This window comes from Zootoca vivipara, chromosome 9, assembly GCF_963506605.1.
Source record: "Zootoca vivipara chromosome 9, rZooViv1.1, whole genome shotgun sequence".
In the NCBI taxonomy this organism is placed as follows: domain Eukaryota; kingdom Metazoa; phylum Chordata; class Lepidosauria; order Squamata; family Lacertidae; genus Zootoca; species Zootoca vivipara.
This window is the reverse complement of record NC_083284.1, coordinates 378,217-390,907: the sequence shown is the minus strand read 5'-3', so window position 1 is coordinate 390,907 and position 12,691 is coordinate 378,217. Positions and strand designations below refer to the sequence as shown.

Here is a 12,691-nt window from a genome sequence, read left to right as displayed (position 1 = left end):
TTAGGGAATTTTATTTAACACTATTCATACACAAATACGCCCTAAAGACAGGAGTTGTGAACAAAGAGACTATGGGGAGAATATTTAAAGTTACTGGAAGAGTCAAAATGGCTTCAGGATTGCTCTCCTGGACTATTTCAGACACGTGGCTTACATACTTCTGTATGTGTTTGCCAGAGACTCTAGTTTCCTTTTCCGCCCGCTTCCGCATCAGAGCAAGGAAAAGGGACTCGGGCGAGCTTGCCCTCAGCCAAGATGGCGCCCGGGGTGACTTTCCCTCGACCAAGATGGCGCCCGCCTCTCCGTTTCCGGGAGAAAGGCGTCACTTCCCACAGGCGCGACTTCCGTTTCCGGGAGGAAGCGGGTGGCGGCGGCGGGCGGGCGCAGCGGCGAGATGCCTCACGCGCGGCCGGAAGAGGCTCTGCCCCGCCCGGGCTGCCCGAGGGAGGCGGGTACGAGGGGGGCGGGGAGGCCGAGGAGGGGGCCGGGCTGAAGAAGGGGGCGCCTTGGGGGCGGGCGAGGCTCTCACTTTCCACTTCCCCGCAGGTCCGGCTCCGGGCGGCCCCCTGGACCTCTTGGAGCAGCGCTGGCAGGTGCGGGGGCGGGAAGCGCGGGAGGGGGAAGGGAGGGGAGGGGGAGGGGTCGAGAGAGGAGCCCCCCCCGACGCCGGTCACTCCCCCGCTTCTGCCCCGCCCCTCCTTCTCACCCCCAGCAGGTGATGGCGCAGCAGCTGGAGGAGCCGCTGCCCTACCTTGTCCACGAAGCCAACGCGGAGGCGGGACTGATTTGCTCAGGTGAGGCGCGGGGGGGGGGCGATGCCCCACTTCAGGGCCGCAGGTGCACTGGGCCTGCTTTGGGGGGGGGCACGCACATGCAAATGCATAGCAGCAGCAGCATTTTATTTGTATGCCGCCTTTCCATAGTTGAATAAGGATAATAATAATAAGTATTATTACTTATATCCCAGCCACTCTGGGCGGCTTCCAACAAGAGATTAAACATACATTAAAACACCAGTCATTAAAAACTTTCCCTAAAGAGGGCTGCCTTGAGATGTCTTCTAAACGTCAGGTGGTTGTTTATTTCCTTGACATCTGACGGGAGGGCGTTGCACAGGTCGGGAGCCACCACCAAGAAGGCCCCCTGCCTGGTTCCCTGCAGCTTCACTTCTCGCAGGGAGGGAACTGCCAGAAGGCCCTCGGAGCTGGACCTCAGTGACCGGGCTGAGCGATGGTGGTGGAGATGCTCCTTCAGGTGTACTGGGCCAGTTCCCGCCGACGCACGTGCCGGTTGAAAGCATGCTCAAGGCAGCTTACAACATGGCAAGATTTGTTGTTGTTGTTGTTTAGTCAATGACAAGATTTACACAATCACAAACGTAACAAAAGTCACAAATGATAACTAAAACACATCAAAAAGTACACAATTAAATGGAAACAATTTCCACATAAATAATAAAATCTGAAACTAAAGATGCAACGGTAACATCAATAACAGCAACAACCTCTCCCGACCACCTTTAAACAATACTGCCTAGATGTGTATACAGGGGTTGGACTAGATGACCCTTGGAGTCCCTTCCAATTCTACGGTTCTAGGATATACACAAAAATATTGCTGGAGGGGGGGAGGGGAGATGGTGCTAGTTGGTTGCCGAAGAGGAGCGCGTCTAGTCGGGGAAGTTCTATGCCCCTGAGCACCAGTTTCTGGGAATCGCAGGTGTTTTGCTCAGGTTCCTGCTGGTGGTGCACCCCATTGGAGCATCTGGTTGGGGCCCCAAGTGTGGGATGCTGGACTAGATAGCCCATTGGCCTGACCCTGCAAGCTTGGCTTCTGCATCAGGATGGCTCTGATCCGCTGAGACAGGTGCTTAGGGACTGCCCCACAGCTGCCACATTTTGTCCCAGAAGCTCACCAGAGGCAAAGGCTAAGCATATTTCAGAAATCCTGGCTTCGGACCTGCCATAACAGCAGAGACTAAGTCAGGGCTAGCTCTAAGTTGATGGTTGGACAAGAGGGCACAAGAGGGCATGTCTTTGTGTGCCTGCCCTGCCCACTGCTTTCTCGGCAACGGTGCCTCTTTCCTTTCTTTGCTGGGTATTTTCCCCAGGCCACAGCCAGGGTATTTCAGCTGGGCTACCCCTCCCCCCTGCCTGTCCTCCAAAAGAGCTCACGCTGACTGTGTGCTCTCTCTTCAGACGTGGACGACAGACCTTGCTGGTTCTGTGAGGCCTCAGCCAGTGAAGACTACAGTGACGACGACTGGGGGAGCGACGAGGAGGAACTGGAGGAAGAGAGGGCCCAGAATGGCAGCCCAGCCACATTCTGTGGCTTTAAGAAATCCTTCCTTTGCAAGCCTTCTGCCTTTGCCCCGCCAGCAAGCGGCAGTCAAGACAGCCCTCTGCTGGGCATTTCTCTGCCCCGGAAGCAGCAGCTCACAGCTGAGGTGAGGCATTGCAGCCAGGGCCTCTTTGCTCTCCTCCAGCCTTGCCTGATCCAGGGCAGCTGTTTCTTCCCTTGACTTCCTGCAACCCCATGGCTCTTGCCTCATTCTCTGGATTTCACCCTTAGCTGCCAACTTATTTCTCTGGAAGGAATTGGGGGGGGGGTTCCCATTCCCTTTTATTTGCCGTCCTTTCCTTTTTTTATTATTATATTTTTTTATTAATCGTTTTATCCAATACAAATAAAAATACAAAAACATAAAAATACCAAAATACAAAAATACAAAAATACATCCACATTAAACAACATAAAACAAACACATATCATCTCCAATCCATTTTAGTATTCATTGTCCTCTGGCTTCCCCAGTTCCCCACTATCTGATTTTTCATTTTTATAAACTTCTATAGCAGTTTCTAAATCATCTTTCTTACCCATCGTATAATCCCTTTAACCTTTCTTAATTTCATCTTTATACCATCTACCAAAATTTGTTACTTTTAATCTTATATTTTCTCCCTATTGCCTTAACTTCTTTATTTTCCTGGATATTCAAAATCTAATTGTCAAATGCTTTCCCTATATATATTTTAAACCTTTTCCAATCTTTTTCAACTTTGTCACTTGTTTGGTCCCGGAGTCTTCCTGTCAATTCTGCCAATTCCATATAGTCCAACATTTTCATTTGCCATTCCTGCAACGAAGGCAATTCCTCTTTTTTCCAATATTTTGCTATTAGAATCCTGGCAGCTGTGGTGGCATACATGAACAAATTAACATCATCTTTGGGGATTTCTTCCCCTACTATTCCAAGTAGAAAGGCTTCCGGTTTCTTCAAAAATGTGTTTTTATAAATCTTTTTCATTTCATTATAAATCATTTCCCAGAAGCCTTTTATCTTAGGGCATGTCCTTTCCATCTTTGCTGCCTGCCACAACAGACTTCAGACTTCCTGAAAATATTATTATTATTATTATTATTCATACCCCGCCCATCTAACTGGGTTTCCCCAGCCACTCTGGGTGGCTCCCAACCAAATATTAAAACACAATACAGTATTAAACATTAAAAACTTCCCTAAAGAGGGCTGTCATGAAGCCCGCGCTTGAATTCTGTTCTCCCTTTTTGTGGGGAGCCTCAGTGTGTGCTGGGGCAGGTAAGGACAGTGGTGTGTGTCTGTGCCCGCCTGCTTGACGTTGCTGAAAGGTCTCCCTGTCCTGACCTTTCTCAGGAAGCAGCGAGGAACGGAGCAGAGTTGGTGGCCGAAGAGGAGCGCATCAAGAAGAAGGCTGAGAAGAAGAGGATGAAGAAGAAGGTGCGATCCGCTGGGGGAGAGGCTGTCCTTGCGCCTCCGTGTCCGCCCATTGACCCCATTGCGTGTGCTGCTTTCTCTTTCCTCTCCAGAGGCAGAAGGACCGGAAGAAGCAGGAGAAGCGAGACCAGGAGCTGATGGCCAAGAGCATAGCTCAGGCAGTGAGTGGCCACTGTAGGAGTCGGCACCTTTGCAGATCTGCCCCCCCCGGGGGGGGAATGTGCAGCCCTTTCAGAACATTGCTGGGCTGCTTGCTGGCAGGTTCAAGGTGCTCTGTTAAAATGGATTTGCAGCATCGCACAACCTCCCTGCAGGCAAACTGCAATGAGGGTTCGGGAAAGTGGCCTTCAGGAAGAAACCCTTCTCCTCACCTTGAACCTTTGCGCTGCTTCCAGGCTGGCAAAATGAGCCACAGTTAGCGAAGCTCATTGGCAAGCGAGGGCCTTGTATTTAGCATAGAGCCCCAAAGTTGACCCGGGTTGGCCTGGGCAGAGCATGGCAGAGGTGGCTTGTGCTGAGCCCCCAGCTCTGCAGAAAATCCCTTGGTTTTGCCCCAGAGGCAGGTGGCTCCTTGCTCCCCTCCCAGGCTGTGTCTCTCCTTGTGGCAGGACGAGTATTTGAACCGCAGCGGCGTGCAAGGTTGTGACTGCCTGGCTGCCATTCCGAGTGCCTTGGGACCTGCCCTTCCCAATTCGGAGGAGAGCTCCACCCAGGACCTCAGTGAGAACATGGCCTCCCCGGGCAGGAGTCCCAGCAGGAGCACAGAGGAGGAAACGGAGGCAAGTGGGACCCGTACACTCCCCTGGCCCGTGGGAAACCCGTGAGGGAGACAGGCTCAGCAAGGGGGGTGGGTCGGGGAAGAGGGGGCCTGTGGGTCTTGGAGAACAATCCAGCCCTTCGAGTTGGGCAGGCAACCTGGGGCCGTCCCTGAATTTCTCTTTGGCACAGCTGGGGCTTGTCTGCGCTTCTTGTTTAGGGGGAAATTCCCTGTGAGGGGGGGAAATGTGTATTGTGGGGGTGGAGGAATTATTCTCCTCTTGTGTGTCGGGGTCCCAGTATGGCTCAACCTCTAGCAGGAGCAGCTATTTTCTTTCTACGTTCTTTGAAAAGAAGAAGCCGGGCAGAACTTGCTTTCTCATAACAACAACACTAACCATTTTATTATTTATATGCCACCCATCTGACTGGGCTGCCCCGGCCACTCTGGGTGGCTCTCAACCAAACATTAAAATACAGGGCTGCCTTCAGATGTCTTCTAAAAGTCCTTGACATCTGATGGGGCCTTCTGCCCCAATGGGGCTGCTGTTCAATGGGGCCTTCTGCCCCAGTTCCCTGTGACCTCTGTGTTGTGGGCCTTGGCTTGATGCAGACTGGGTATCGAGGGTCAGGGGGCAGAGAGAGGCTGTTTGTATTTGTGGCTTGGCCCATCCCTGCCCCATGGAACAGGAAGCTGCCTTTCCACGTGAGTCCTGTTTGGGGCGGGTAGGAGGCCTTTGTGACCCGGCTTCTCTTGGGGGAAGTGCTGTTTTTTTTAGGGAAGAGATTCAGGAGGTGGCAAAGAGTTGCTCTTTCGTGTCTCTTGACTGCAGGAGGAGCTGGATCTGACCAGCACTTTCGTCTCGAAAGCTCGCCTCAAGGTGGGCTCCAAGGCCCCCCCACAGCCGCTGCCGAGAAAGGAGAAGGCAGCCCAACCTGGCAGAAAGGAGTCCGAGGTGAAAGAGCAGCAGCAGGTGAGGACAGGTTGAAGAGGGGTTGTTTTTCATAGAATCATAGAGTCGGAAGGGGTTCCCAAGGGTCATCTAGCCCAACCCCTTGCAATGCCAGAAACTCAACCAGAGAATCCCTGGCAGGTGGCCCCCTAACTGCAGTTTGAAAACCTCCAGCAAAAGAGAGTCGTCCACCTTCTGCGGGTCATCTAGTCCAAGCCCCTGCAATGCGGTTCTTTCCAACATTTGGCTGGCGTCCCCTTTCTTGTCCTTTGAATCCATTGGTTTGGGTCCCGCCCTCTGGAGCAGCAGAAAGCAAGCTTGCTCCATTGAAACTCATGGACTTGACTAACTCGGGCCGATTCATTTCAGTAGATCTGCTCTAACTTAAGTTGAAGACGGCCCATTGCTCTCTGTCCCCTAAGTTGTGCATGCAAGGAATCCTCGTCACTCGTGGGCACTTCTGGTTAGAATTCTGCTTCTGTAGAACAGTGCTCCCCAACCTTTTTATCGCCACGGACCAGTCAACGTTTGATCATTTTACTGCGGCCCGCTGAGGGGGGGCCGTTGATTGTTTTGTGGCCCGCCGAGGGGGGGGGCGTTGATTATTTATATTTTATTTAGATTGTTTTGATTTAATAATTTTAATTTAATTGTATTTAATGTTCCTTGGGCGGACCGGTACCAATTGATCCACGGACTGGTACCGGTCCATGGCCCGGGGGTTGAGGACCACTGCTGTAGAAGATTCAGAACGGCAGGTGGGGGAATGGTGGCCTTGTTTCCTCTCGAGCAGAATGACAGGAACTCAGGCTCCCCTTCCTTGCTGCTTCTTCTTCCAGGTTCCGAAGTCTGGGCTCCAGATGACTCCTGTGGAGCAGAGCATGGTTCTGGCAGGTGTGTGTTCGCCTAGGAGTGCTGCCCGCCTGCCCCCTGCCTCCCTTTTCAGAGGTGCTGAGCAGGAGCGCTTAGCCTGAAGAGGGCAAAGCCTTGGAGGCGGGTTCTCAGCAAGCTCCCTTCCTTCCCTTTCTTCTTGCTTCTTGCATGACCCTTCAAGATTGTGGCAACGAGACTGCCAAGCAGGGGGGCTACCAGGAGGCTGTGCTCCTGTTCACAGAAGCCGTCAAGCTCAACCCACGGGAATACAGGTGAGGTCCCCTCCCTTGTGCGTGGCTGCGGGAGCTGTGCCAGAGACCCAGCGGGACGGGGGTGTCTGTGGGAGCCTCTGGGGACCTGGCAGGGTCAGGTGCAGGATCCGGAGAACCCCTTCCCTGGAGTCTCCCCAGGAGCATTAAGCTGACTGGGTAGAAATCTGCTCCCGAGCCCTGGGACCGCCCATTACGTGACTCCAAGTAAGGCTGCAGCTCCGTGGTAGGACATGTGCTCTGTGTGTGGAAGGTTCCGGGTTCAAACGGTGGCGTCTCCAAGCAGGGCTTGGGGAAGACCCTTCTCTGAATCCCTGGAGAGCTAGGGCGGATTGTGGTAGGACTGCATTGAGACAGATGGAACAGGGAGCAGGCTCTGCACGAGGATCGAGCCACTGTCCCGTCTAGCCCATCCTCCTGTCCTCACAGTTTGGGAATCAGGATTCGCACACAAGATCAACTCTCCCCTCCTGCGGTTTCCAGCGGCTGATTTTCAGAAGCATTGCAGCCTCCACCTGTGGAGGAGGAGCCTAGCTGTCCTTGCCACTGGCCCTCGAAAGCTCTCCTCCCAACGTTTTGTCTTGTCCTTTAAAGCCACCCACGTTGGTGGTCCTCCCTGCCTGGACTTCCTTTTGCCCAGCATCCATCTTCCTCGGATGCCCGTGAGTTCACCCTCTCCCTCCCCCTTCCGCCAGGTTCTTTGGGAATCGCTCCTTCTGCTACGAGAGGCTGCGGTGCTACGCGGAGGCCTTGCGCGATGCCCAGGTTGCCCTCAGCCTGCACCCTGGCTGGCCCAAAGGCCTCTTCCGCAAGGGCAAGGCCCTGATGGGCCTCAAGGTAGGGGCGAAACGGGTGAGAGGGTGGCCCCCTGTGTCCCTGGCAAGGCTGGATAGCGACTGTTCTTCTTCCCTCCCGCCAGCGTTACGCAGAGGCCGTGAGAACCTTCGAGGAGCTCCTGCACTTTGACGGCTTCCGTGGAGACGCTGCCATCCAGCTGGAGAAGTGTCGGGTTCAGCTCCTGCTGGTGAGCTGAGCTGGAGGCCGTGCCCTTAAGAGGAGGGCACCTAGGGCTGCAGCCGGGCTTGGGGCCGCCAGGATTCAGGAGTGCAGCTTGGCAGGGATAGTCTGCACAGGTCAGGGCATCTGTGGGGATCAGATGAGGGAAGGAAGGGGGTCTCCGTGGGATGGAGAGCAGCGCTAGGCACGTTCTGCTACTGGCATGGGCCCATTGCAACACTGGAGATTTCTGGGCACCAGAACACCAGGAAGATCTTTCTGAGGGTAAGAGCTGTTGGGCCGTGGAACGGTCTGGTCTCCCTCAGGAAGTTGTGGGCTCTCCTTCCTTGGAGGAATCGCAGCTAGAGATTCCTGTCTTGGAGGGGGTTGAACTACAGTGGGGCCTCGACTTACAAATTTAATCCGTTCCGAAGGCACCTTTGTAAGTCAAAAAACGCCATTGGAAACACGATTTCCCATAGGAATGCATTGGAAACGGAAAAATTCGTTAAGTCGAAGCAACCCTATCTAAAAATGCGTAAGTTAAAAAATCCCTATCTAAAACCGCCGCAGTTCCCCCACCCCCCAGATGTTGAGACATTCATAAGCGCTCGGCCATTACCCCCATTTGTAAGTCGAAAAATTCTGTTGTTCGTAAGTCGAGGTACCGCTGTAGATGGCTCAGGGTCCCTTCCAGCTCTGCCATGTTGTGATTTTGTTAATCACCAAAATATCAAAACACGGCAGGGAGCGTGTATAACACTCACATCTCACCACAAATGAAACTGATCTGTAGAAAACACAAGCTGAAAAAAAGAGTAAAAAAATTCCTTCCAGGAGCACCTTAGAGACCAACTAAGTGCATACACACTTCTTCAGGATACACTGAAACAGACATCACCAGACCCTTATATATAGTGAGAGGGTGGGGAGGGGTATTACTCAGGAGGGTGGTGGGAATGGGTGGCTTATAGGAGTGGTAAACCTGTTGACGACTGTTAACGACTGCAATTGGTCTTGCAGGTAAAAGCAAGGCGTGAGATGGCCAAAAATAGCTTTATCACGTATAATGAGATAAGAATCCAATGCCTCTATTCAGACCAGGTCTCTCCATGGTTTTAAGTTTGGTAATAAGTTGCAATTCAGCAACTTCTCTTTCCAGTCTATTTCTGAAATCCTTTTGTAATAAGACAGCTACTTTGAGATCTCCTATAGAATGACCTGGGAGACTGAAGTGTTCTCCTACTGGTTTCTCTGTCTTGTGAAGAGACAACACATGTATTTTTGTAAACTAAGAAATCTTTAATAAAAATGTGTTTTTTAAAAAACAAACACGGTAGTGTACAAATGAAGCGAATGATATTTTTCTTTGGACAGGAAAACGGTTTTGGCCACTACCCTCCCGAGTGGAACGTCCGTGCCAGAGAAGCCTCCTCGCTCCCGGCTGGTAAGAGGGCTCTCAGGAAGGAGAGGGACAGCTCCTTCAGTGCACACATGACAGAAACCCGGCGTGGTGGGGATCGCAAGCACCCCATGGGCTGGGATGGGGCGTTGAGCCTGCTGGTCCTAACACATTGCTCCCTCCTCCTCCTCCTCTTCCTCCTCTCTTCCTCCCCCCTCCTCTTCTCCCGCTTCCTTCTTGGCAAGGTGAGCAGTCAGGTGGGCAACCCGTCAGAAGCATCTCCCAGGCTGGAGGGCACCTGGCATCTCTCACCATCACCAACTCTCAGGGCAAAGGGCTGCCGCCATTAGCTGTGCAGGCCCCAGTCAGGTAAGGCCGCCAGGGGGGAGGTCTCAGGGCTCCAGAGCATTTCTACCCCACCTTCTTTCCTCCAAGGAGGGGTTGGTTCTCGGCCCCATTTTATCCTGTGAGGTAGGTGAGGCTGAGAGTGAATGTCTGGCCCCCAAGGTCCCCCAGGGAGCTTAATGGCTGAGTGGGGATTTGAACTCTGCTCTCTCCTTGGTCCCAGTCCAACACTCGGACCACATGGACACTATGAACCCGAGCTCCTTTGCTGCCTCTCCTGCGTTCAATGCCCTTTCGTGAACTGCAGCATCCAGACAGTTTCTGAGAGCGGGGGTTGAGCATGTACAAAATCAGCCAGATGGGCGGGGTATAAATATTATTATTATTATTATTATTATTATTATTATTATTATTATTATTATCAAAGGTTAAAAAAATAGATGTTTTGTATACATTATAAAACGAAATCAAAAGTACTTTACAAAAAAAAAACTTTGGCGCTCTGCTCAACTTTGCCTCTGGCCCAAGTCACAACGCTTAGCTAGCTGAGTAAACAAAGCTTAAACTCCATGCAGGGTTCCCAAAATAGCGCCGATTCAAGTCAGCTTCATCCAGTATTAGTTGCTGAAGGGAAATGAGTAGAACAGTTTGTGAAGCCAACTCTTTTGGCTTGGGATAGTTGCAGCAAAAACCTTCACTTGCACTTAAAATAAGACTAAAAACTTAGCCCTTAAACGTACTCTGAACAGATCGCCACACAGGAAACGAAAGTACTGTAGGTAGAGAGAGCCAAGAAGGAAAGAGAAAGTGAAACCCAGGCTCCCCCTGGCCTGTTCTTACAGGAAGCGAGAGATAAGCTGAGCTCAGCTTCTCCGAAGGCTCAAATATTAGGACCTTTCTGCTTGTTTCCAGGCAGAATGGAAATTTCCAGCTAGAAACTTCCAGCTTGTATCGCACAGAGAATTGGGTGGGGCGGAAGTCTTGGATTTGCGAGCCCAAGGGAGCTGTGGGTTGGGAGGGAGGGGGTGAGTCCCCTGGCTCCCCTTGTGGCTGTGGGTGACGGGTGTGCTCTTGTCCCAGGGAGAGGTTTCCCGTGTGGGTGGGGAACCTGACGGCCACAGTCACCCAGGAGGTCCTGCTGCGCTACTTCCAGCCGTGAGTATGCCCCTCCTTCCCCCCTCCCCTGGCCCTCGGAGCCTCAGCTGGTGGCCAGCTGACCCAGACTGGGAAGGGAGCCTTGCTTCCGAAATCCCCAGCGCTTTGCTGACCCCGACTCTCCTTGGGCCGCAGGTTTGGGCCCATTGACTCCATCCGCTGCCTCCCGCGAAGGTTCTGCGCCTTCGTCAACTACGCCTGCAGGGAAGCAGCCGAGAAGGCCTATGTGGCGTTGCAGGTGAGGAGGTTCCCCCCCCTTCCTTAAGAGTCTGCTGGATCAGGCTGAGGGGGGCATTGCTTGCTCCTGCCCACGCCCCCCCCCCAGCTGTGGCCACAAAGGGGCTTCTGTGTTTCCCTCCCAGGGCGCGGAAGTCGAAGGCTGCCACCTTGTCCTGCAGCTGAAGCACCCGGTGCACGCCACTCCACCCCTTGTCAAGGCCCCTGGCGGCGGCAGGCAACACCTCTGAAGCGGTAGGTAGGCAGCCGGTGGGCGAAGAGCGGGCGGCCGTTTCAGGCTGCCGTAAGGGAGCGGGCTGCTGCCTCTCCCCCAGGGCCCCTCTCCCCGTGTGGGGCTTTGGGCGTGGAAGGAGGGGAGCAGAAAGAGAGCCAGCAACATGGGCAGGGTGTCCTGCCGCCCCCTGGTGGATGGAGGGGCGAAGTGGGGTGCTAGTGGGACCCAGCTCCCGAGGGACTCCCAGGAAGCAGCAGCAATCCCTCTCCCGGCTCCTCTTCCTCCAGGGAGACTCCTCCGCCGCCTCCCGCCTTCCTGAGCTCCTCCTGGCTGCGCGGCCTCGGGCACCTCCCTCAGCGAAACGCCTCGGCGGAGAAGTTGCTGGGCTTGCAACCTGAGATGCCGCCTGGGCCCCTTGCGGCTGAAGATGGGGGGACAGGCCTGTCCGCTGCACCCTTCCTGCGGGTCGGGGACGGACGGACGGCGACTGGCGATGGAGGGCGCAAGCGCAGTTGCCTGTGGGAGCCCCCCCAGGCACGTGGGACTGCTGGCTCAGCTACGGCCTCTGCAACTGGCCATTCAATCTCCCCTCTGCCCTCCCTTTGGCTTCTGACGTTCTCCAGCTGACGAGACCGGATGCAGATCCGGGAAAGGGAGGCCAAGGAGTGGGGCAGGGGGCTCTGCCCTCCTGTTGCTCTGGGCAGCCCTTCCTTCTCCAAAGCAGGTCTCTGCCCCCACCGTCTGTGGAATGATGCACCTGCAGTAGGGCAAGCAGCTGCCTCTTCAGCCCCCCACCCCCCCATACTCTACTGCCTCTGTGGGGCTTAAGTCCTCTTCTGCTACTGTTCCTTTTTGCCGTGCCCCTCGCAGGAACCCCGTGCAATAGGTCCTGCCGAGAATGGGGAGGGCCGGAAGTTCCCTGGTGTGTGCGTCCCCCTGCCTGTGGCCGTAGCTTGGAGCGTCTGAGGGTGTGGGGCTGCTGTTGCTGATGGGTGGCATTGGGGTGCCCCCTTGTTTGTGGGGCCCTGAAGGCAGGAGTGTTCTCCTCTCCCCCTGCCCTTTTTGTTCCGCTCGGTGTGTTCAGGGATTTGCGCCTGCCATGTGGTTTTTACACTGTTCACAATAAAATCATGAAAAGCTGACTGGTTCCTTTCCTAAGAGTGAGAGGGGGGGGGCTCATCCTGCCAGAATCTGAGCCAAATGAATTCAGGGCTTTGCCACAAAGGGAACATGGTGTGGGGCTGAGCCTGCCCCCCCCCCCGGCACACCTTTTTCCCCATCAATGGAGGCCCACTCACGCACGCCACTTGCGTCCATCACTATCCTGGAGAGAGGGTTTCCGTATGCTTAGGAAAGCCTCCCCCCTCCACTCTCTTCTCCCCACGTGCAGAACATGGTCTGGGGCTCTCGTTGCCGCTTCCTTATCTGCATCCCCCAAGATCTCTCTTTGCTGCCCCTTCTGCCACAATCCTGGCCTCTCCTCTGGTCCCCACACTGACCCTCCTCTCCTCCTGCTTTGATCCCATCAGCTTCAAGGGTCTTGTGCTTGCAGCTCTCTCTGGTCTGAAGTTCACCCCTTCCTTTAATCTCCCCTTTCCCAGATCTTCCTCCCCTCTGCCAGCGGAGCCTCTCCCTGCCCTTGCATCTAAGGTTGGCATCCAACGCAGATCCCACCATGCAATGCAAGGAGCTCAAGGTGCCACATGCAGCCGCCCTCCCTATTGTGTTCTCACA

At 54.2% G+C, this 12,691-nt stretch overlaps 1 protein-coding gene across 3 annotated transcripts; it reads left to right on the top strand.

The window, feature by feature from the left end:
• Window positions 1-362: 362 nt before the first annotated feature.
• TTC31 (tetratricopeptide repeat domain 31) lies at window positions 363-11,813 on the top strand. 3 transcript variants are annotated; one of them, XM_060278281.1, is made up of 18 exons: window positions 363-452; window positions 547-593; window positions 716-794; window positions 2,199-2,446; window positions 3,677-3,760; window positions 3,850-3,918; window positions 4,366-4,536; window positions 5,347-5,487; window positions 6,306-6,360; window positions 6,521-6,611; window positions 7,304-7,445; window positions 7,528-7,632; window positions 8,982-9,051; window positions 9,252-9,375; window positions 10,432-10,506; window positions 10,642-10,744; window positions 10,869-10,977; window positions 11,245-11,813. In XM_060278281.1, exons 1-17 carry the CDS (start codon window positions 395-397, stop codon window positions 10,971-10,973), a joined length of 1,767 nt encoding a protein of 588 aa, XP_060134264.1. In that variant the 5' UTR covers window positions 363-394; the 3' UTR covers window positions 10,974-10,977; window positions 11,245-11,813. The 3 variants fall into 3 exon arrangements, 2 of the variants coding, with proteins under 2 accessions (XP_060134264.1, XP_034992662.2); XM_035136771.2 differs by having other exon boundaries at window positions 713-794; XR_009558102.1 differs by lacking the exon at window positions 11,245-11,813 and having other exon boundaries at window positions 713-794; window positions 9,260-9,375.
• The last annotated feature ends 878 nt before the right edge of the window (window positions 11,814-12,691 follow it).

Coding starts and splice junctions, on each gene's coding strand:
- TTC31 (XM_035136771.2), top strand. CDS start 395: ATGCCTCACGCGCGGCCGGAAGAGGCTCTGCCCCGCCCGGGCTGCCCG. Junction 5,488..6,305: donor AGGTGAAAGAGCAGCAGCAG/GTGAGGACAGGT, acceptor TTCTTCTTCCAG/GTTCCGAAGTCTGGGCTCCA. Junction 7,446..7,527: donor AGGCCCTGATGGGCCTCAAG/GTAGGGGCGAAA, acceptor CCCTCCCGCCAG/CGTTACGCAGAGGCCGTGAG.